This window comes from Pollachius pollachius (genome assembly GCF_949987615.1).
Source record: "Pollachius pollachius genome assembly, chromosome: 2".
Classification (NCBI taxonomy): Eukaryota; Metazoa; Chordata; class Actinopteri; order Gadiformes; family Gadidae; genus Pollachius; species Pollachius pollachius.
The window spans coordinates 1970615-1995436 of NC_136935.1; the positions used below are offsets into that span (position 1 = coordinate 1970615).

At 46.3% G+C, this 24822-nt stretch overlaps 1 protein-coding gene across 1 annotated transcript; it reads left to right on the top strand.

The window, feature by feature from the left end:
- Positions 1-3052: 3052 nt before the first annotated feature.
- On the top strand, positions 3053-24614 carry ret (ret proto-oncogene receptor tyrosine kinase). Its single transcript, XM_079729214.1, has 20 exons — positions 3053-3191; positions 12232-12525; positions 13693-13983; positions 15204-15442; positions 15902-16097; positions 16227-16426; positions 16951-17233; positions 17724-17855; positions 18436-18546; positions 18657-18770; positions 19076-19332; positions 19724-19871; positions 19982-20089; positions 20364-20572; positions 21214-21336; positions 21566-21636; positions 21737-21874; positions 22046-22145; positions 22613-22760; positions 23771-24614. The coding sequence occupies exons 1-20, from the start codon at positions 3128-3130 to the stop codon at positions 23926-23928; spliced, it is 3384 nt and encodes a 1127-aa protein (XP_079585340.1). The 5' UTR covers positions 3053-3127; the 3' UTR covers positions 23929-24614.
- The last annotated feature ends 208 nt before the right edge of the window (positions 24615-24822 follow it).

Here is a 24822-nt window from a genome sequence, read left to right on the forward strand (position 1 = left end):
TGTGTGTGTGTGTGTGTGTGTACCATCTGCTCCTGGAGAGACACTACTTTAATGGGGGTCAAGATGCGGGGCTCGGTGGGGTGTCATTAATGGGCCCAGACACCTCTGGCACTCACGCAATTGGAAAATCAGCGAGATTACACGCACCCAGTACATCACAACGGATGACAAAAGATGAGCTCTCGCACAATATTCAGGATCAAGCCTTGATGAACCACCACGACGCTATGCTTAACTCGACCAAGTCTTAAAAACACAACGTTTAACTAGACCCCGTGGAATCACTGTAAATGAGACTAGGTTTGTTATAATATTAAAGGCCTTTGCAAATATGGGATTGATTTTCTATTTTTGTCCACAACAGTGAATATGAAGAGGTTGGCGACAGTATGGCCTCTTCATGATCTGGTGCACCATTGATAGTCATCGAGATGTATGTAATGAAAAAACGTCATGCTTTCCTTTCAATCTAAATGCTATTACACACTGGCTGCTGCAATAACATCTGGTAATACGGTGTAGTGGTCTATGTAATTGTTTAAGAATAGGGAATTGTTTTAAACCCTGCAAGGAGAATCCTGCCTTTTTGACAAGAATCAAGAAGGTCATTTGGTTCTCTAAAATGTAATCTTTCTAAATTCAAAGGAATCCTTCAAAACCAAAGTGGACATCTAATGAAGGCTGTATAATTGTTAAAGTTCCCTATTAGCCACTTTCCATGTGCACCCAAACAAAGCTTGGAAGAGGTCCACCAACATCAGAACAAGACAAATAGTAATGAATTCTACCTCTGAGGAAGCAAAGATTCCACCACACGTTGTCCCACATGCCCTGGTCCTGTCCCTGATGGGGGGAGCGGTGATACGCATGTTAAACCCAACAGGTTCCACACGGCAGGGCTACGCCATCGATCCCCATTGATTACATGTCTCAGGACCCCTATAGTCGGCCGTATGGTAACTCTATCCCCGGGGCCGTACGTAGCATCTCATGTCACGGGACGCTACACCCTGCTGTCTCGAGGCCAAAGACGGCGTTCAACATGCATCGTGTGTTTGATCTTCAGGAAGTCTGTATCATGTCCAGTATGCTCCAAAACCAGTTTGATAGTGTCTTCATACAATAAGGTCACTGACACTTTTGGAACATGAATATGTTGAAGTTGTGAAGTGAAGTTTTTACTCCTGAGAACTCTTAAAAGTTCAACAGTATAAACATTGTTCCTTTTTGACACTTCAACCAATGATCATCCAGTAACAGCCCAACCTGCCCTCCCCTCCCCTCCTCTCCTCTCCTCCCCTTCTCTCTCCTCTCCTCTCCCCTCCTCTCCTCTCCTCCCCTTCTCTCTCCTCTCCCCCCCCTCTCCCCTCCCCTCCTCTCTCCTCCCCTCCCCTCCTCTCCTCTCCTCTCCTCTCCTCTCCTCTCCCCTCCTCTCCTCTCCTCTCCTCTCCTCTCCTCTCCTCTCTTCTCCTCCCCTCCCCTCCCCTCCCCTCTCCTCTACAGCCTCTGATCGGCTGAAGGTTCTCTGAGATCTCGCCGAGCACCGTGGTGCGCAGCTTATTGTTCTCCTTCCAATCATCGTTCCTCAACATGTTTTTTCAATATCACTCGGTGTCCCCGGAGCATCCGGCGAGCAGTGAGTCACCCTGCGACGAGGCTGGGTGAACGTCTGCTGGCTGCTCACAACAGCTCAATCCTCGCCCTCGCAGAAGGAAACAATTACAATACAAACCAAACGTGTATCTATTTACACATACTGTATATCTACTTCCAATAACCTTTTCATTTTCGTCCATGCATCGATTTGTGTACGTGTTCTTCGTTCCTTTGTCGTTTCATTAGATAACTTATGAGGTAACACTAAAGAAGGAGTGATCGATGAGAAGGTGTTGCAGAAAGGTCTAAGCGTATCAGCGGCTTATCCTTTGTGAAAGAGCTAACCCTCTGTCTTACTTTAGTGTGAGTGGATTGTATTGCAGCCCTAATATCCCTTTACAAACCACAGCGGCCTGGTCTGTAGTGTTCGGGTATAGACGTGGGCACATTGATTTGAGAGTGATTGTTGTGTGAGTGGCTGGTGCCCAGCCCTGGAGAGATGTGCTGGAAGGGGGGGGGTGCAGAGTAATGCATCGCTCCACAGAAACCAAGTCACTCTGTAAGTCGCCAAAAGGAGCCCAGTGGGTTTTTTTTAACACAAACCTCATTCTTAAGTCAAAGATCTCAGCTCCATGTCCCTTCAGGATGTATTGATTGAAGTGTTTTAAATGTACAATAAAGTTTTTTGGGGGTATCAAAATGTATTTGGATGCAATAAATATAATAAAAGAAAATAGGCTACTGTTAGCTATCCATCTAAAATGTATAGCATTGTTCATCCACATGGCACGGATGCACACTTGAACGGCATATGGGCTGCAAACAGCTCCAATCCTGCCCATTACAATCTGTAGTGCTGCTAGGTTATTGATAATTTGGGTGGACGACTTGCCACCGAAGGACGTAAACATAGATAGTACTCCTTTCCGCTCACTAGCACACTGGACACACGGTATTATAGGCGTGGAATGGACCGTTATCCATAACAAATAAATCTTCAACCGATGAGATTTATCTTTTGGAGTTTTCTTTTCGAAGTGATCAATGGGAGCTATCTGGGGGGCATTCATTCTTGGACGTGTTTCTTGTTGTTTTTTGTTTGGTTTTCTTCTTTCTAGAAACGCGTCACATCAACGAGTATCCCGCGGGGTGTTAATGAGGTGACTAACCTGCAGATTAATTATATCTCTGTGTTTCCTGGAGATGCTATCCTTCGTGCCCTTCTCCGGAAGGACCGGAAAAATACATCGCATCTTATTAGCCTGATGTGAACCTCCTCCTCCCCCCCACCCTGATCAGCAGCAAACCACAGACAGTCCGAGCAGGCAGCGGTGGCTGCTCATACTGCAGGCGCTCAATGGGCCATTTTTACTGAGGACTTCAGTTCCCGTCCGGAAAGCTGCGCGCAAAGGGGGGAACTGGTTCTTATCTGCCATCATACTGTTTGGTGGTTGGTTGTTTTTTTTTGCGCCGATTTATGGGGCAACTTTTGTGCGTTTTGATTCCGAAACTTTACCTATGATTCTCGAAGATGGGGCCAACTCGTGGTTTTCCTCGGGGAAACATCCTTTTGATTCTGTTGCTGTGGTGTGGAGGTAAGGTTGAATTCTCATTTGCTTGTAAAAACTGTAAAAAATATAAATGCAATATAGTCCTGAAGGGTTAAGGACTTATTTAGCTTTAGGCTGTTTCATTACATAGGCATTTTATAGTTCAAATCAACATATCAAAACGTGTTTGTTTTTTTAATATTTTGAGTTGACCTCGGTATTTACATTTTTTCAGAAGACAATTTGTGTCATGTAAATAAGTATTTTATAGATTTGTTTTTAATTGTTTAAGGTCAAATATTTTCCGTTTGGGTTGTTCGTGGTTTGTTTACTCCGCTGCATCAGTGGCCGTCCCAGCATCTTAATCTTTATCATTACGCACGGCAATGGAGCCCATCGCGACCTTATCTCCGAACCACCTTCATGGCCAACAAAGAGGATACCTGGACGCTGTGCTAGTTTAGTATTTATTCTGACAACCTTAATTGGCTAGCGAAATGGGGGGAGACGAAAAGAGCGGTATAAATAGGCAGACCCATTTGTTACATTGTATAAAGTTATGTGTGGGGAAAAAAATAAGCACAAATAAAACTGTTCACCAAGGAGTTTGTGCAGGGGAAAAAAAGGTCGAAATGTTAAGCTGGTAATGTTTGGTAAGGTCCCTACATTAAGAGTTGCGGCAGATGTCCCGGTCAGGCAGAGCTTGGTCCTGCAGTAAAATAAAAATACATTGTCCTCGGACGTTATGTATGGAATGGAACATGGCTTCATATGCATCCAGCAATATATCATAATATTATAATCCCGTTCACAATCCCACAGCCCAACTGTACTAACACCGTCCTCACGTCCAGTCTATATATAAGTCTGTCTCACGGCTGGCCTGTCTGTCTCGCGGTGCACAGGGAGCGCGTGAAATGTGATAGACCATTTTGTGAAATCACATCGATTGTTAACGGACATTTCTAACCAAAATGTATGTAAACTCCTCCAAGGGTCTTAACTCGTGAGCCATACACGATACGACTTTACATAAGGGGGGGTCAGATTTTATTTCTAGATGGACGTGCTTTTGTAAAGGTTAAGGCGCCATTGCTTTTGTCATATTTGTAATCGTAGGCTTATTAGCAGCATTACGCATCAGCGTCCTTGCTGGCCTTGTTCTGTTGACCTGCTCTGTTTGGCCTTGCTCTGTTTACCTAGGCTACTATGACATATGCAACTTTAGTCATCACTGTCCTCATCGGACTAGTAAACGGTGTCTCGTTGCACGCACATGGACCTGACCTGGGACCAGTACGGGGCCACGACGAGCATCCAAGCACCGTGGATAAAGGACTCCCGTTTTTCAATCTGAAAAGCATTTCATCAATTTCCAATTAAACGGGTGCTGAGATCGGCGCCTTAAGCGACTTGTCTGGTGTCGACGGGACCGCACACACCTTTCTGTCTGTCTGTCTGCCAAGACAGCCCGGCGTCCGTGGAAGCGGATAAAGTGCGGCAGGCAGGCGGGCGGGCAGGCAGGTGTTCGGCAGCTGCTCCTATCTGTGGGCAAACACGCTCTGTTTGTTTTCTTTAGGAAAATATCCCCCAGCTACGCAACTGCACCGCCAGTCTCCCTGTTTTTTTTGTGTTTTTTTTTGAAGGGCGAGTGGCCGGGTAGATTGCAGGGTGAACGTTTAGTCCGTCCTGAGTGCCACATCTGATTGATTAGTAATGCACTGTAGATTAAAGGTGCGGCCATTAAAAGGCCGCACCTTTTGCGGAGGCTCAATGATAACACGCGACGTTATTTGACGTCATACGCTGTTTTGCATGTTGACCTATGTCCATGGAAAAAGGGCAACGTGTGTGGCCCTATATAGCCCTATGGGACCTGTGCTATGTCTGTGTGTATGCGTGCGTGCGTTTGTGTCTGTCTGTCTGTCTGTCTGTCTGTCTGTCTGTCTGTCTGTCTGTCTGTATCAAACAAAGGCTTTCAAACGCCTAGAAAACGGTGCCTCATCTCGCTCCACAGCAGTTCATCGCTGCATAGGCCTAATCCATCGCTCCAAAAAACCAGAGTAGAGAAAGAGGCGTGGGCGTATTTCACTCCAAACGATCGACCTGTTTATTCTCTACCGTGACCTTGCGACTCCATCGTTGACCCTGTCCGTGGCCCCTAGGTCCTAGGTGAGGCCTCAACAGGCCAGGATGTGACCTGTGTTGGCCAGGCCATCACATCACAGGCCAGAGGCTCCTGTGATGGACCGGAGGAAGCACAGCATGGGGGGGGGGGGCAGTTGTTGCTTGCATTAGCGGAATCATTTTCATCAGCATCCTCCGCTTTTTGAGTAGGGCCAGACGGATAAATCTCATCTGATACGTGCCACTATTTGATTTAGGCCCTTGTTACAGGATGTGATTTAGTTAGGCTCGTGTCTAGCATTGTTCATGGATATGCCATAAATCTCGTCAGCTTTCAGCTCCTCCTGTCAAATCGTTTGCCTTGTATTCTAATTGGGAAAACACCAAGTTACGGGATATGGTCATAAAAGAGTTTTCCGTGTCGAGGTGGTCAGGGTTCATACCGTTGTAAACATTGGTGTTCTTGACGATACAAACGATCCCCCAACTACAACCCCAATGCTGGTCTGAAAATCAACCAACAGCAGCAGTAAACCCCCTGTTTTACAACGTCAAGTCATTTGCCGTTAACAAAGTGGAACATTTGTATTGGTATCAATGTTTTGGTTGTTGCTTTGACTCGACAACACATCTAGATTAGCAGGCGATGGATTATCCCTGTGAAGTCATCTCCCCGAGGCGGTGGGGAGGGTGGCGTTGTCGGGGGAACGATATAAGGTGTCTGGGCTCTTGTGTTTTACTACAAATGAAGCCAAAGAGAGACGGTGGGCCTCCCTTGCCGTCCTCCTCCTCCGGAGGGTGGGCGATCGGCTGGTGGTGAGGCCCTGCCCAGACGAAGGAGCCCTGTACGATTCAGTGGCTGTCGTCTTCCACCCCGGACCCCAACGCTGTGTAGATCCATACCACCACACACTTGCCTCTTGCATGGGGGAGGATTGCACTCTGCGGTGGGCGGTGGCGGTATAGGGACAAGGAGACATTGACGATTCGGCCCTGGGGCTGTTTGCTGCCTGGGTCAGGGCTTACATGGGTCTTTCTTGACAAGTGGTTCGCCGCGTGCCCACTGGAGCATGCTAGTACGATTGGCCCGTCGTTTATGACTCTGAAGAGAATAACAAAGGCTAAGTTGAACTCTTGTTAAGCTCTTGTGTGAGCACAGCGCACAACAACTAGATCTCCACTGAGCTGTGAGGCTTTGGCCCTATCAGCTTGTGTTGGTTGGTTGCATGTGTCTGTCTATTCTTTCAGCGAAATAATACACAGTCTTATTTCATTAAAAGTATTGTATGTTTAATAATATGAAGGCTTAACACGTAAGCATCCATGTTTTTATAAGCTAGCACCATTTGCTCAATGGCTTAAGGACTTTCCTTTTAGCAGAAATGTAATCTCGTAGAAGCATACCCATCTATCAGAGGATTGGGACTCAACAATTTTATGACTATAACATATGAAAGTCCCAAAATTACATGATTTTTCAAGAGTAAGTCCAACATTTCAGTTCCCAGCCTAAGTGGCTGGGCCATAAGTTTGAAGATTGGCCTGTGTGTGACATCTGGATCAATAGCTTTACAGTAACTCACACACTCATGGACCCTGCTCTATACTCTGACTAACCTGTATATTTAGAACGGCTTTCACTGAAAGTTCACACAAAACACAATATCAGAGGGGTTTGCTGACTTATCGCTGTGCTCCCTCTGACGAACAACATACATACATATAAACATACGGTTCTGGTGATGATAATTATTTTTAAAAGATTAAACTTTCCATGAAACCATGAGCTCCCTGTTGCTGTTGTGGTTGTTGATGAGGATATTTACCAAGCGTGCTCTGAGTATTGTGATCGAGGAAGACTGGCTCTTCCCCTGCGTGGTGTGTCGTGTGTTCAATATTTGATGTTGCCGCGGTTCCCGGGGGAATTGTTCAACTGAATTCGGAGTTGCAGGAACCCCCCAAGGAGTAGGCATATTAGATTACATGATGACTGATGAACATGGTCCATCGCATTTCGGCTCTTGTATTCTCTGCGGGCTAATTGGATTATGTTATGGGATAATTGATTATTATGTTACGGCATGCATCAGAGCAACCCGAGTAATCTACCTGCAGTCCATAACTAGCCACCCCTTAACCAAGCTCCTCACCAGAAAATGGAATATATCACATTACCCGGCATGGATTTCATGTCTAACCCCACGGAAATGACTTTTTCATTATGTCTCTTGGTTTATCCTCTAATGTGGGTAAACACAAACACAGTCCGAGATTGAACCCCCCCACCTCCAACACCACCACCACCACCGTCATCACCACCACCACCACCACCGCCACCACCACCAGCACCACCAGCAGGAATATATTACGATCTGGATGCACTAGGCTGCATGACGAAGCAATCCTGCATTCTGGCAAACCAGGAGGGAGAGATTTTAAAACATTATAATCAATAATAATTTTGCCAAATAGAATTACAGCTTGATGGGCAGCCTCTTAGTTAATTGAATCATTGCAGGGAATCGTAGTTATGATTCTCATTCATTACATTGCAGGGAGGCTAGCAATCATTGCAGGTTTCCGAGGGAATATGAAAGATTCATTTCAGGCAGTTATGACTGGGCGAAACGTCAGGGGTGACGGCCATTTTGTAAGCTATGAAGGATTTTCCCTCTACTGGAATGAAATGTCCTCAAAATTACCCTTTGGCAGTCTACCCCTGTGTAGCTGGCAGTGAACTGAAACCTTCAGATATCATCTTTTCACCACAGCTGCAAAAGGTTGACACACATACTTGACGACTACTACTGCTATGTGTTGTACGTACAGTAGAGGTGAACTCCAAAGGGGGCCTGCATGACCGTTAGCCCCGCTGCCGTATAGCTCATCAGTGGAAAACAATCAGCATGAGTGTTGATTAGTAGAGATATTGATTGGTCGTCTGCCAGATACGCGCCTTGCCAAGGGGTCGTTACCGAGAACGGATGCATTGATCTGTGACCTTGAAATAGAGGATTGCATGCGGGGTGAGCTGCACTGAAACCCAGAGAGAGAGAGAGAGAGAGAGAGAGAGAGAGAGAGAGGGAGAGAGAGGGAGAGAGAGAGAGAGAGAGAGAGAGGGAGAGAGAGAGGAGAGAGAGAGAGAGAGAGAGAGAGAGAGAGAGAGAGAGAGAGAGAGAGAGAGAGAGAGAGGGAGGGAGAGAGAGAGAGAGAGGGAGAGAGAGAGAGAGAGAGAGAGAGAGAGAGAGACACACACATACACAGACACAGACACAGACAGAAAGAGAAGGACTGATAGAGAGAGACAGACTTAGAGAGATAGAGACAGACAGACAGACAGAGAGACACAGAGACACGGTTGTATAGCGTGGGTCATGTGTGTATCCTGAGGGGTCAAAACAGCGGGTCAGTAATCACAGCCAAACCCCCTGCCTTTTGACAAGGACCCTTCTCTGGAACCCCATCTCAGGTTGAGTGTGTGTCTGTCTGTGTGTCTGTCTGTGTGTGTGTGTGTGTTGGGTGGTTTGTGTGTGACTGGGTGGGCTGGGTGTATGTGTGTTTTGGGGGGCTTTTGTGTGTGTGTTTGTGTGTGTCTGTGTATGTGTGTGTTGGGGGGTTTGTGTGTGTGTGTGTGTGTGTGCGTGCGTGTGTGTGTGTGTGTGTGTGTGTGTGTGTGTGTTGGGGGGTTTGTGTGTGTGTGTGTGTGTGTGTGTGTGTGTGTGTGTGTGTGTGTGTGTGTGTGTTTGGGGGGTGTGTGTATGACTGTGTGGGTGCGCTGGTGGCTCTCCAGTGCTTGTTTAAATTTGTGCCTCCGCCGGAGAGGTAAATTACTGCTGAAGGACTGCGCGTCTCCCCCCTCACCCCTCCTTCACAACCGCCCACCCGTGACATCATAGATGGTAAATCTCTCTGCCGATGCACGTCCGCACTGAGCTAATTGAGTTCCTGTCTTTGTCTGGGCCGGCTGGGAGGCCGCCTCGCCCTCTCCGAGTAGTCCCAGACATGTAGTCCGGGATGTTGAGGTGTGGTCCTGGATGTGTGTTGCTTGATGTGTAGTCCTCTCTGTCTGGTTCTGGGTGTGTAGTCCTTGAAGTGTAGTTCTGGATGTGTGGGGCTTGATGTGTGTTTCTGGATGTGTAGTGCTGGATGTGTAGTCCTGGATGTGTAGTTCTGGATGTGTAGTCCTCTATGTGTAGTCCTGGATGTGTGGTACTGGATGTGTCATTCTGGATGTGTAGTCCTCTCTCTAGTTCTGGATATGTGTTGCTCTCTGTGTATTGCTGGATGTGAGGTATTGGATGTGTGGTTCTGGTAGTGTGGTTCTGGATGTGTGGGGCTGGATGTGTAATGCTGGATGTGTGGTTCTGGATGTGAGGTACTGGATGTTTGGTTCTGGATGTGTGGTTCTGGATGTGTGCTTCTGGATGTGTGCTTCTGGATGTGTGGTTCTGGTAGTGTGGTTCTGGATGTTTGGTTCTGGATGTGTGTTTCTGGATGTGTGGTTCTGGATGTGTGGTTCTGGTAGTGTGGTTCTGGATGTGTGGTTCTGGATGTGATGTACTGGATGTGTTGTTCTGGATGTGTGGTTCTGGTAGTGTGGTTCCTGATGTGTGGTTCTGGATGTGTGCTTCTGGATGTGTGGTTCTGGAAGTGTGGGGCTGGAAGTGTGATACTCACCGATTCAAGCACAGGAGGAAAATATCATGGAAACACAGTTTGGATTTCTGTGTTTTGTGTTTATCCTGGCACACCGTTTAGACACAGAACAGAGGCTGCATACATGACAGTATAATCTTATAAAGCCAGAGAATAAACCTCACCATATATCATATTGCTGGACAAAACTTTACGAGTAAAAGAGCTCTGAGGTCAATGTTATGATCTAGGCCTACTTGATGTACTTATGGCAAATGTATGTAATTACCAATGTTAACCATGCAACTACAATATGGATTTGAGTCGTGATGATCAATATTTGAATGTTACATGATTTACGAGCCAATATGTAATTGATTCATAAGACTGCTGTCAGTTCACACACTGCCTGCCACTGCTATTGTGTAGTTAATTTATCATTGTGAGGATGGCTAATTTTTCATGCGTTGATATTGTATTATTGATATTATAAGAATCCTTATTCTTGATATTATTATTTATGACTGACTGTAGGATACAATTAATTGAAAACATGTAGACACTGGTTTATTTTTCTTAAGTTGTGATATTGTTTTAAGTACGCCTAGGAACTAATTATTATTGAAGGGAGACCTGTGATCTTTACAAAAGGCTTTTGTTTTTTTTGTCTTGTTTAAAAATAACCCACATGATTAGCATAGCAAATACACAGATGGTACATGATAGCGAGCAGGGGTTTCAATGATCCTGAACAGCCTTTATTGCTGTCGCCATCCAGGAAACATCGTTTGGGAAAAGCTAATGAGTAATTTCTATACAAATCCTCCATGTTCCCTACATGTCGCACTCTGTTTGCTTAAAAGGACGGCTTGATCTGTTCCCACTTTTGTTGGTTGACCGTTGACGTAAAGATATGATTGATAGAAATACAGACCCCCCAATAGGACCTAGTCATTCACAACATCTCTGATTTATCTCAGTGCTGCTGTATCACAGGCCTATTCAGACATGTTTGGTTTCTGGATATGATGTGAATGACGCCCTCTAGTGGCCATTATGGACCTAGACGTAAACCAAAATATTGCAGGATGATGGTCTATGTGCGTGTGCGCGTATTTCCGCGCGCGCGTGTGTGTGTGTGTGTGTGTGTGTGTGTGTGTGTGTGTGTGTGTGTCTGATTGCAATTTGCAATATCTACGCTTTTGTCGGGCAGTGAAAACAACCCAAATACAACAAAAACAATTCTAAATAATTTTGTTTACATAGCTTTGGTTTAGACACACAACATTCTGAATAATTGTCATAGATGCCTTAACATCTCTTAATCCAGCTACCAATATATCAATAAACTCTCTACTCTCTAAACACTCTCTACCCTCAAGTGAGGGTGGCACTTCACCACTAAAATATTACAGGTCACATTGAACTGAATCCCAGAGCCCCAGTAGGCATGAAGCAGCAATCAAGTGTTTAGGTCTTAACGACACCTAATAAATAGGACCATGTCTTCTGTGCGTCTACCTACATCCTTCAGGACGGCCGGCCGATCTTAAGCCATCAATCCGGCCTGCTGTCATCCAAGCCCAGCTAAATTAAATCAATGTCTGAAACCAGAGCCAAAGTCTAAACTGCCACAACAGAAATAGCAAATCTAGTTTTGCCGTCTGCTAACTCTGTTAGCCAGTTCCCTAAATGGGCCCGCACCGTCGTAAAAAGAGTAGCATAGCGAGGATTTGATTACGGGCTAAACACTCCCGTCTCGATTTTCCTGTAAAACTCACTGACTGCCAGCGTGCTTTATAGGTCATCAACCCATCACCACCCTCCCCCCCTCTCCCTCCTCGACTCTCACTTTCGCCTCCCCCTCCCATACCCACTATTCCCCCCCACCGCCGCAAGTACTGATTAAGTTCTCCTAAGTATCATGTTATTTTTTGTAATTAAAATTTCCAAGGTGAACGCAAGGAGAACCGGAAACCACATTTATTGACCGTGGGGGAGATTCATCCCGATCGCTGAATGGGTGTCATTTGAGCCCTTCCTTTCAATTTCCGCGAGCAGACGAGAAGACAGGCGCGTCGTAAATCACGTGCGCCTAGCGTTTTTTAATTCCATCGCCCGGCTCCCAGGAATCAATGCGACCATGGACTTTCCACAACGAGACGATCCCGATAACCGTTACCGTCTCCTGTGCATTTTAATTAGAAAACCTAAGAAACGTAGAAGAATATGAACAAATGAATGTCTCTTTATTGTTTGAAATGCTTGATTTCAGTGAGATATGTGAGTAACCGTCCCCCTCCATCGGTACTTGCTCCTCCAGGATCCAGCGGGCTGTACTTCCCTCAGAGCGATTACTCTGAGACCGTGTACGTGGGCCAGCCGGCGGGGACCCCCGTGCTGCAGCTGATCTCCATGCTGGACAACCGCAAGGAGCGCCCTCACTTCTACCTGTGCTTCTCGTCCGCGGGAGCCCCCCCGTACCTCCGCTGGTTCCACCTGGACATCCACACGGGCGTGCTCCACCTCAACAAGAGCCTGGAGGAGAGCGACTTTGCCCTGCTATTAGGGAAGGGTCGGTCGCGAACGATTCGTTCACAACGAACGAATCCCGAAGGTGAACGACGAGAACTGGTTCTTCGATTATTTTTAAATTTTTAACATAAAACAAAAATATGGTCACGTAAATAAAATATACAAACGAACAGAGCTCCGTCTCCCCGCGATATTATATTGATTGAGTCTAAGATTCAGAAGATTCAGCCAATGAGAGTGCTACAGCAGGTAGCAATCGCGTTGCCATGGCCCATGGGTAAACCAATGACAAGGCACCGCCACACAAGTTAACTAACGATCGCTGTAGGCTTCAATATCATGCAAGCACTTTATACGTTTTCTTTTTATTTTGTTCTTCAACACAATTGCATGCTTTAATAAAGTATTGTTTTACCTACCATGGGAATAGTCGAACTGCGTCGTATAGGCCAACGCTACAGAAATTCGCTTTTTTTGTTCTCCGAGCGCACCGTGACTGAAAACTTTTTTTGGTTTCTGTTTTATTCCCCCTCGTTTCCACCGCGCGGTGCGGTTCGGTGCGGCTTGGCGCAGCTCAATTACGGCTGGCGTTTCGACCGCAGACAGTACCCTTATGGTAGGGCAGGCTGTGAAAAAGCCTTAATTGGCGGGCGTACCCAATACTTATAAGCAAATGGGTGGGGGTCAGACACCTGTGAGATTCTCTGTCAAATGACGTAATCTGACTTAACGAACGAATCAAACGAACAAATCAAACGAACGAATCGTGATAGTGAACGGAACTGAAAGAACTGATTCTTGGAAAAGAATCGTTTTGCCCATCCCTACCCGCTACGTGAGTGACCTGTCCGCTAGTGAGTGCTGCTGTCCCTCCGTCCGTCTGCATGTGTATGTCTGTGTCTGCACTTAGTAATCTGTTCTGCACAGCCTTTGTTTTTTAAGGGCCTTTATAAGATAAAGTCAACTTGAAGCTTTGAATATTCTCCACTATCGCAGTGAAGAGTCTCTCATGCCCAAAGGGTAAATTCTATTTCTTTCGTTCTCCATTTTTATTAGTGTGTCACGGCTAGTATGTCATGTCTGAATGTCTGACGGCCGAGACGCTAATGTAATTGCATAAAGGCAGAGGAAACTGCCGAGTCACCAAGGAGAGCGCTGTCCAAGATCAAAACGAGGGGCTCGCTATTGCCCTGGTTGTTTCTTTCATTCATCATTCATTTATTTCTTTATTCCTTCCTTCCTTTATTAGCTAGGAGGCCGGTGACCGTGAAGAAGCTGCAGCTGACCGCCATGGTGCTGAACCGTACCAACTCCAGGACCCAGTGCAACGACCGGCACGCCCGCCTCTCCTTGACGTTCGTCAACGAAACCGTGCCCCCGTGCGGCGAGCACGGCCTGCAGCAGTTGTGCTTCCCGTCGCGGGCGCCCCCCACCCCGCACATCATGGAGAACCGGCTGGCCGGGCCGGTGCAGCAGCTCAGACGGCTCCCGCTGCTCAACATGTGCCCCCGCTACAACGTCTCCTACAGCGTGGAGTCAGGTCAGCACACACGGAGGGGTGGCACCCCGCACCGCCGCTCAGGAGGCCTGGCTCTGGTTGTTCCGGAGGGACCTAGAGGGAATGTTATGGGAATGGGGGGGGGGGGGGGGGGGGGGGGGCGGGGGCGTAGGAATGAGTTTAACATGGGGGGGACACATCGGAAACCTGACAGATCCGTTAATGGTTTTAACAGAAATATGTCATAAATTAACTACACTGAAAAAATGCACAAATATATTTTATTCTACTAAAAAGATACATTTGTAAATGTAAAGGAAAACACATTTTGGATGGCAGTAATGAACTGATAAATATCAAATCAATTCTTTAATCGCACGCTCAATCATCCAGTTTTTTTAGAATAAGAAGCGGTGACAAGACGCTGTGTTGCGCTTTCAAAATAAAATAAAATATTTTTCTCCCCCGGTATAATTTTTAGGTGGGACAAATGCGCCTGTCTCCAATATTGGAGCGGACACGTCCCCCCCGGTTCCTACGCCCTGGGGGGGGGGGGGGGGGGGGGGGGGCAGGGGGTTAGGAATGCTTATAAGCGGCCAGGCAAGGATGGGAACCAGAGTCTAGTTAACGTAAGATAAGACAAGATGTTCTTTTATTATTTCATTATTATTAATACCAGGCGGGGAATCAGGATGTCCCGGCAGAAGTACAGGGACAGTCATCGTAAAACGATTTAAAAAGAAAGAAAATGAAAAAGAAATGTTTGAACGAGAATGTGCAATGAACACAAAAACAAAGAGTGATCAAGAATAAGCAACCAACACTGGAACTAGTTAGAACGTTGTCAAACTCTCCATTATAAACATATACTGTATATATATATATATATATATATATATATATATGTATATATATATATATATATCTATAAGTTTAGTATATGCTACACGTGAACCTCCTAAGATGGCGCAACTTGATTGGTTTGCTATCTCGGGATATTGGGCAATATCCCATGATTGAGATCTCAAACTCGGGATATTGGGGGGAGGCCGTGACAGTCGACTCGTCACGCTAATAAAAACAAATAAATCCCGGCAAAATGTGTTATCTTACTTATCTTTGGAGTGTTCACGTGCAGTATATACTAAAACGATTATTCACCTCAGGCTCCGTGAATATTCACTTCGCCTTCGGGAAAACAATTGTTAAATATCTCAATGCGTGCGCTGTGTCTCTGTGTCGGCCGTCTCTCCCGGCCGCAGATGTCCCCGTGCCGTTCACGGTGAACGAGAAGACCAGCGAGCTGGAGGTGACGTCGCCGCTGGACCGGGACGAGGTGGAGCTGTACAGGCTGGTGCTGGTCTGCAGCGTGCTCACCGCCGAGACCCTCACCAAGTTCGAGACGTCGCTGGAGGTCAGCGTGTACGACGAGGACGACAACGCGCCGTCCCTCAACGGGACCGACTCCGTAGAGGTGGTCGTCGAATACAACCGCGACAAGGTGGAGAGACTCTCAGACTCTGACCCATTGAGACGCACACATGCGTGCGCACATCCACGCGCACACACACACACACACACACACACACACCTCATCTTCTCACACAGTGTCTTTTATTGCACTTTTTGCGCTAGTTATTTATCTTATTAGTGTATTTATTAGAATGTGGACCTTTCACGCTCTGTGGACTGTTTTAACATGTGTCTAATATTATGCGCTATTTTTATTTTAGATATCATCAACTGAGTGAACCGCACAAGAATTCCTATGCTCCTGTGCACCTTTACTAGGACAAATGGCAAAATGAACTGAACTGAACTGAACTGAACTGAACTGAACTGAGTGCAAACCGCTGTCGGTGCAGTTACAAAAGCGTAATGCGTTGGAAGTCTCAAAATGGCTGTGGATCCTTCTATGTTTTTTACCCAGAATGCCTTATTGTTTCTCGTTTGTCTCCAGGGCGCTATGCTCGCCACCCACTCTGTCTTTGACCGAGACATAACGCCCAAGTACCCCAAGGAACTGAGGCAGAACCGATACGTGGGCACCATGCTGGCCATCGACCATTGGACCAACGAAACCTTCACCGTAACCAGCACCTTCAGGGAGGAAAAGTCTCTGTTCGGCAACGTCCGAGGGACCGTCTTTGAGTACAGTACGTCAATTTAAAACCCCACCATGGCACAATAATATTAAGAATTGTTTTTTTGTAAAATAATTACTATCAATTTTGAAAAGGCAATGGAGGATTTTGACATCATCGCTGTTCCCCCTTGTGTCGTAGCGCTCGCCCTTAAGAGGAACCTGAACGTGACGGAGAACCGCACACTTCAGTTGTGCTACCAGGTCAACGACACCACCTACCCCGGCCCCAAGGGCTCGGTGGAGCTGCGCTACAACATCACCGTCCTGCCCGTCCCCATCAGCTTCAACAACACCACCTACCTGTTCACCGTGAGCCGCAGGGCCTCTGCCTACGCACTGGTAGCTACCCTGCCCTCCGTCCAGCCCCTGGGAACTCGCGCATGCTTCCGCTTGGTTAAAACAACTCACGAATTCACGCTCACACACACACACAATGAGGCGCTCTCTGTCTGCGTATCTAGCGATTAAGCTATCCTTTCAATTTCATTACATCCATCAAAAGTTTGTGATAATGCGTGGATATGTCTATGCCTGAGTGCGTGAATTCCCTCGGGGGTTTCTGTTAGCATAGTTGAAAAAAACCGAAACAAGTTGTGGCTCTGAAAGTGAAGTGAATTTCTTTGAAAAAACTTGTCATTGAAGAGCTGATAGGAATCTTGTTCGAGGACACCTATGGGTAGGCTGTGGATAACGGGGCGCCCGTTCCCCAACAGAGACATAAAGAGGCACATTTGTAGGCATGTGTCCTTTTTCCCTTGACCGCATTCCCCAAAAATCGACTTCTAATCGATATGTGTTCTTCTATAAATGATTTTGTATCAATCATTCGAAAAGTGACTGACCCAATCCTGACGTCTCCCCAGGTGGGCCGGGTGTGTGTGGAGAACTGCCTGCGGTTCCAGGGCATCGGCGTGGCGTACCGGCTGGAGGTGGCTGACCGGAACGCGACGGCCGAGGTGCGGGCGTGCCACGCCGCCCTGGACGTCACCCAGAGCCTGAGGGACATGACGGGGGTGCTGTACGTCAACGCCTCGGAGGCGCTCCGCAGGGCAGAGTGCCGGGACCTCCAGTACGTGGTGACAGCCCAGGAGGAGAGCGGCCTGCTGCAGGCCAGCACGCAGATCCTCCTGGTGCTGGAGGGGGAAGGTAGGGGGGGGGGGGGGTGTGTGTGTGTGTCTATTTGTGTGACTGTGTGTGTGTGTGTGTGTGTGTGTGTGTGTTTGGGAGAGAATGGTTCGTGTGTGTGTGTGTGTGTGTGTGTTTGTGTGTGTGTGAGATTTTCTAAAGTGAGTGTGTGTGTGTGTGTGTGTATGTGTTTATGTGTGTGTGTGTGTGTGAGATTGTCTAAAGTGTGTGTGTGTGTGTGTGTGTAGTAGTGAATGGTGTGTGTGTGTGTGTGTGTGTGTGTGTGCGCGCACGTGCGTGTGCATAAATGTGTGCATGCGTGTGTCTCTATGTGTGCGTAACCGCATGTCAGTAGCTGTGTGTGTGCACGTGTGAATGCACATCCTTAATAATACCTTTGCTCAATTTGAAGCTGCTACTGTTATTAAAGTCCGCCTTGCATCACCGGCTGGCCTGCGTCAGGGAGAAACAGACCCTGTTAACGTCTGTGTGTCCGCGTTGGGCTCTGCAGCAGCCAGGGCCGGCCAGCAGGAACAGCGGATCCTCTCCTGTAGTCAGAGCAGACAGCGGGTAGACTGTGAGACCACCAGCGGCCTCGGGGCCACCAGCGGGAAATGCCAATGGAGACAAGGCACTGAGAAAGGTACGATGATGTTGCTCGAGCCTCAGGCCAGGGGAACATGCTAAATATTGAACCGATTGATTGACTATTTTGTTAAATATTTACTAGTTTGTTTTTGTGTGCGTGTGTGTTTGTCTGTGTGTGTGTGTGTATGCCAGTGCTTGATTGCGGACGTGCGTGTTTGCGTGTGTGTTTCTTGGAGAGCATTGATCATGTTGCTCTTTGTTATATTTACTCTATAACTCTATGACAGTTGACCAATAGAGCTCAGTCATCAATGGAAATTGAGTGAAATGAAATACTTTGAGTTGAATAGAGTGAACATTGTGAATACTGTTGGTTAAAAGTATGCTCAATAATGCTTTTAATAAATGATCAAAAGTTTGCTTTGCTTGGTGCAGCTTCAGTTTTTGAAACAAGATGAATGATAGGTTATAAAAAGGTTATAATTGTATTTGGTCCACCTCCTTTTGTACTCTTTAATTAACCATGCCCTGTTTGTTTTCCAAATCTCCTACACCAACCAGCATTTACGGGTTGGGATTTTACTGCTATTTGTATCTGAATCTGCGCTGACTCGTTCTGTGTATTTATATTCCAGGAATATCTGAGTATTACTCTACCTGTTCCCCGGATCTCCGAACCTGTCCAGACGGCTTCTGCGATGCGGTGGAAAGCAAAGACATGTCAATTTGTCCTCAAGATTGTACAAGTGAGTAAAGTCTTTTTTATTCTTTAAGTTACTCACCGTACGAGTCACTAGTCTCGCTTAGTGCTGGTTATGTTCGCCGTGTTTCATTGGTGTTTTGTTTGTGTCTTCAGCAGAAGCAGTGATCGGGGGTCACGTGAAAGGCCTGATGTGCGGGATCAAGGCCGGCTACGGGACATGCTACTGCTTCCCAGAGCGGTGCTTCTGTGAGAAGGACGACATTGAGGGTAAGTCTAAGTCTCAATCATACACAAATAATACACTGAATGTGGAATGCCGTCTTCCTGTGCTGCTTCTCCATACAGGAAGCTGTCCTTGGGGTTTAGCTTTCCATTCTTTCATGAACCAAGAGCAGAACTTCCCTTCCCAGGGGCTTCCTGCGTCGTACTCCCTAGTCGCACCCTGTAATGTGTACATTCCCGATGAACACAACACCTCCAACCAGTTTATTAGGAAGTGTACTTTGAACCAGTACCTTGGCCACTGGGATGGCCGATTGAAATAACCCATCTTCAATCCTCATCCAATCCAGAGGCGATATGCGACGAGATGTGCAAGACGGTCATCGCCACCGCGGTGCTGCTGTCCTTCATCGTCTCCATCCTGCTGTCCTCTTACTTCGTCCACCGCTACAACAAGAGCTCCCCCAAACCCCCCATCGCCTCGGCCGAGATGACCTTCCGCCGGCCCGCCCAGGCCTACCCCATCAGCTACTCCGCTAACAACGTGCGGCGCGGCTCCCTGGACTCCATGGAGAACCAAGTGGCCATCGACACCTTCAAAATACCTGTACGTCACTTCGACCAATGTAGCATTAGCAGCTAGGGATAGTCCTATCGTATTACGCTAGCTGCCACGACCAGTCCTCATCCATTAGCTGCTTAGGCTAGTCGTAGTTCATTAGCTGCTAAGGCTAGTCTAAATCCATTTGCTGCTTATGCTAGTCGTAGTTCATTAGCTGCTAAGGCTGGTCTAAATCCATTAGCTGCTTATGCTAGTCGTAGTTCATTAGCTGCTAAGGCTAGTCTAAATCCATTAGCTGCTTATGCTAGTCGTAGTTCATTAGCTGCTAAGGCTAGTCTAAATCCATTGGCCTCTCAGGCTAATTCCTAATCCATTCGCTGCTGAGGCTAGTCCTGAATTATTGCGCCTCAGTCCATATCTGTTTTTCTATTAACAGGAGGATCCAAAGTGGGAGTTTCCTCGTAAAAATCTGGTTCTTGGCAAGACCTTAGGGGAAGGGGAGTTTGGGAAGGTTGTCAAGGCAACGGCGTTCCGGCTGAAGGGGAAAGCTGGCTACACCACCGTGGCTGTGAAAATGCTTAAAGGTAAGGGGGCCCTGGACACAGCGGAGCCAGACCAGAAGTTATAGGTGATACACTTGGAAGGACATGCGGGAATCATAACTTATTTCAATTAACTCCCCACCCCACGACAGACCACGCTTCACACAGTGAACTGCGTGACCTGCTGTCAGAATTCACATTGCTGAAGCAAGTCAACCACCCGCACGTGATCAAGATGTACGGAGCCTGTAGTCAGGACGGTAAGGCCTCATTCGTTACACACTCCCCTGTTCAAGACCATACAAATCGGAGGACAACAATAATGTTTTCCTACAACTATTCCTATGGAACCTAATCAACACTGCTGCATCCCTTTTGTCCCCCTTTATTTATTTATTTTATTTCCCTAATTTTATCCTTATTGCTCTGTGGGTCGGAGACAAACGCAATTTTGATTGCTCTGTTTGTCCGGCACATATTTTGGAATTGACAATGAATCGGGCTTTGACTTTGGCGTTGGCTTTCTTGTCCCAGGTCCCTTATACCTGATCGTGGAGTACGCCAAGTATGGATCCCTCCGCAATTTCCTGCGGGAAAGCCGCAAGGTGGGACCGAGCTACATGAGCGGCGAGCGCAACTCCAGCTACCTGGAGAACCCTGACGAGAGGGCCCTCACCATGGGGGACCTCATCTCCTTCGTCTGGCAGATATCCAGGGGCATGCAGTATCTGGCGGAAATGAAGGTATTCCCTAGCCTGGCTATTACCAGGCCAAGCTCAATCTATGATCTAGATTGAGCTTGGTCTGGGGAAGCTGCTGTCCTTTTCTTCAGCTCAAGAGGCGTGATCAATGGGCCTAGTTCAAATGTACGCGATTGGCTGCCTGCCGCCGCTTCCCTGACGTCATTATGTTAAACCAGCCAATAGCGCGCCAGGGGTGGGAGAAGCCAGTTGGGGATTGGCTCCCACAAAAACGGATCGGAAGCAGAAAGAAATGTATTACTCTTCTCCAGACCCTTCTGCAGGGCGAATCCATATCGCCGGCAGAATGGTTGGGGGTTACCCAGTCTAGGTATTTCCCCTTCCAGAGGAACCGCTGTCGTTTCAGTGCTCCTCAATGAGATAGATAGCGGCCGGTCTTAGCTTGAAAGACAGCAGCGCGACAGTTTTGGTGTTTGTTAGGGGTAGGGACACACAAATAGGGGATTTGTCACAGTGACAAATCCAAAATGCATTGGATTTGTCACCGTGAGATCTCTGTTACTGTATGTGAAGCATCACTAGATTGTCAGTGATATTCGTCAGTGATATAATAACATGCGTATTTGCTCGATTTTGTTCTGCGGTTGCTGACAGCTAATGCTAGCGTTTGTTTTGCTGGTCAGCTCGTTCACAGAGACCTCGCCGCGCGCAACGTCCTGGTGGCCGAGGGCCGGAAGATGAAGATCTCTGACTTCGGCCTCTCCAGAGATGTATACGAGGAAGACTCCTACGTGAAGAGGAGCAAGGTGAGATGCAAGCCAGAGATAGGCTCTTTATAGCTACATAGACCAAATCTAGAATCTCAGTATCCACCTACCACTGTGTCCTCTCTTCCAGGCTCTATAGAGCTATAGAGACCAAATCTAGAATCTCAGTATCCCCCTACCACTGTGTCCTCTCTTCCAGGCTCTATAGAGCTATAGAGACCAAATCTAGAATCTCAGTATCCCCCTACCACTGTGTACTCTCTTCCAGGGTCGTATTCCGGTCAAATGGATGGCGATAGAGTCCTTGTTCGATCACATCTACACAACACAAAGCGACGTGTGAGTACCCAAGTGGTTCTTTGTGGTGTACTGGATTACTTTATTCAAAGGTTGTGTAGAACGAATGTAATGGTTTACTAATAGTTTCCTCTCTTGTTAGCTGGTCTTTCGGGGTACTGTTGTGGGAAACTGTGACCCTGGGGGGCAACCCGTACCCGGGCATCGCTCCCGAACGCCTCTTCAACCTTCTGAAGACAGGCTACCGTATGGAGAAACCAGAAAACTGCTCCGATGAAATGTGAGCTCCACCTCAACTCTCTGTTTTTCTACTAGTCTCTCGTGTGCAACGAAACGCTTATTATAACTAATGCATGAAGCAAAACGGATTTGGGGCGGCTTTCCAGCGTGGAAAATGTCTACGTTGAAGGGTCCATATGAAACTAAAGGTTCTGCTTGTTGTTGTCTGCAGGTATAATCTCATGCTCCGCTGCTGGAAGCAAGAATCTGACAAGAGGCCCACTTTCATAGATATCAGCAAAGAACTGGAAAAAATGATGGTGAAAAGTCGGGTATGAGTGTATTAATACTTTATTAATCGCCCTGTGGCACAATGAGCTTAATACACAATCTTAATTTATCTTAGCATATAAGTGTATACTCACCAAACCTTTCCCTGTTTAAACTTCCGTAGTTCATATCCATTGCCATCAGTGCATTTTTGTAAGGTTAATCAACCATGCGAAATTCGTTAAAAGAAATGTCCAGGCCGCACACACACAATCAGCCAATGGCATCGCACACAAAACACGCCTCAAGTATTCTATTTTGGTCTGATTATGCTTCTTAATACACACCATTAGACGACATATAAGCCTCAGATCCATATCTGTCCAAGCCTGTGTGTGCGTGAAAGGATTAAGTGTGAGAGTCTGTGTGTGTGTGTGTGTGTGTGTGTGTGTGTGTGTGTGTGAGAGTGTGCGTGTGTGTATTGCCCTCGCTGACTAACGAGCCTAATCAGGTGTTCCTCCCTCGCCAGGATTACCTGGACCTGGCGGCGTCCACGCCGGCCGACGCCCTCCTGTACGACGACGCCCTCTCCGAAGAGGACACGCCTCTTGTGGACTGTAATAACGCCCCTCTCCCTCGCGCCCTCCCCTCCACATGGATTGAGAACAAGCTCTATGGTAGAATCTCCCATGCATTTACTCGATTTTAGAGCGCACACGCTCTCTTGTTTTTGGCAAGTTGTGGTTGGCTTTCCGTAGTCAAAGTGCGTGTGACTGTGACCTTAATAGGCATGCCTCTTTTCTCTGACACTGCCCGACGTAGCTCCCATTTCATCGTGAATGAGAGACTCAGTGGAAAAGATCTTGTGTCTTGACTGTTTGTTTGTCTGTTTGTTTTTTTTCTTCCTTTGGACCTGCTTCCAATGTACATGAAACCCGACCAAAGAAATTTAACATTTTGTATATATTCCCATAATATTCATTTATACGCCCCTGGCTAATCTTCATGTTTCAACGTCATTCATTTGTAGATATTCTCTTTCACATTCCATGTCACTACATTTACATAATTTCACTCACTACTCTTTTCGTGTTTGATGACAATGTATGTAACATTTGAAACAGGTCCTCGTCAAATCAATCTCTTTGTGGTTTGGATTCCAAACTGTCATCAATTTCCAAAATTTCCAATGTACATAGGCTATTTACCTCTGATTCTGAGTGTTAAACAAATAAACAGTAAGGCTTTTAAACTTAGCTCGAGTGAGGGGGGAAAAAAAAGGTTTTCCTTAGTCATTTCCCCAAATTGATGACAATCTAAGGTTGATCAAAAAACAGCAACATTATTAAGCAATAATAAACCTGTTAACAACTCTGAGCTGTGGATGTTTCTTCTTAATAGTTACAGTTAGACAGCTATTTTGTATAATAAGACCTCACGCAGCATCTAAAAGATTGGGTTGGTCAACAAGCATCCATAATGCTCCAATAGTAATGCATATCTTGTGTTCATCCTTCATTTGCAAGCAAACACATTCATTTACACTTCTGCGAATGCCACCTGCTCAGAGGTTTCAGGCTTTTGGTTAAAAACGTAAAAAAATGCCCGAGTTTTATTTGAGAGCCTTACTGTCTTGTCCTCTGTTTCTTTCACTGAGTGCAGAAAAATGATATGTTCTCATTTTTAGGCATGTCATACCCCAACTGGCCTGAGAAGAGCCCGCTACCACTCAACAGACATGATGCCACTAACCCTGTCTTTACAAGATATGCCAATGATAGTGTTTATGCAAACTGGATGGCTTTGCCTTCACCCGCAAAAAATGTGGACAAGCTCGATAGCTAAGGATAAACATTGATGTAGACGATCTTCCTAATTCGTAGATGTGTATATTTCTATAAAAGAAAGGAAAAAGTGTACATATACAATCTGATTATAAAGTTGGTTCCCTTTTTTTTCTGTCGCACGGGTAGTCAAAGTTTAAAAACCAGAGTCTTTCTCGCTGCCAAATAGCTGGAAGAAATTAGAAAATAAAACATAGACCATGCTTCTCGCAGTTCATCGGTATGTTAATCATTACCTCAAGGTCATGTTGGCCAAACTGTATCATTGCATGACTACTGTACCAGGTTGTATGTCAATGTTAATGTCTTTAAGTGCCTGTGCTGCTTCTACAATAGCCTCTGATTATTAGTGTGTACAACTGTGAGGATGTTGTTCCAAACCTGGAATTAAAGGGGCCGTCTTTAACATCACCTGTTGTAGGACTCGTGGAGCTGGACTAAAAGAGAACTGGGAACTTGTTTGGGCAAATGTAAAGTTTCTACTAAAAGGGAAGAGGTTCATTAAAATGCTGACACCACTTTTGGGTTACCCCACAGGATATTTTGGACTATACTTGCCAAAGACAAATAATACACCAATGTTCAATAAAGGTTAGACATGTTGCTTGTTTTTCATGTTGTTTTGTTACATGAAAAAAATCTAAATGTAAGTACTGCTCCAATACAAGGACATGATATATAATCTTAACTGTGGCCATGTTTTGGTACGACTTATTTTCAGATTCCTTTTAATGGCAATCATTGTGCGAAATGTATGATTATGTAAAATAATGAGTTATCATCATTATGTTATTTGATTATGTTGCAAATAAACATTACAAATGTGCAGTGTGGCATTTTCAGTGAGTCATTTTCCAGATACATTGCAAAATTAAATTGATACAAAATTTTGTAA

Excerpts from the sequence above, each read along its gene's own strand:
- ret (XM_079729214.1), top strand. The coding sequence starts at position 3,128 with ATGGGGCCAACTCGTGGTTTTCCTCGGGGAAACATCCTTTTGATTCTG. Across the intron at positions 20,573-21,213 it reads AGTATCTGGCGGAAATGAAG|CTCGTTCACAGAGACCTCGC; the intron begins GTATTCCCTAGC and ends TTTGCTGGTCAG. Across the intron at positions 22,761-23,770 it reads GATTGAGAACAAGCTCTATG|GCATGTCATACCCCAACTGG; the intron begins GTAGAATCTCCC and ends TCTCATTTTTAG.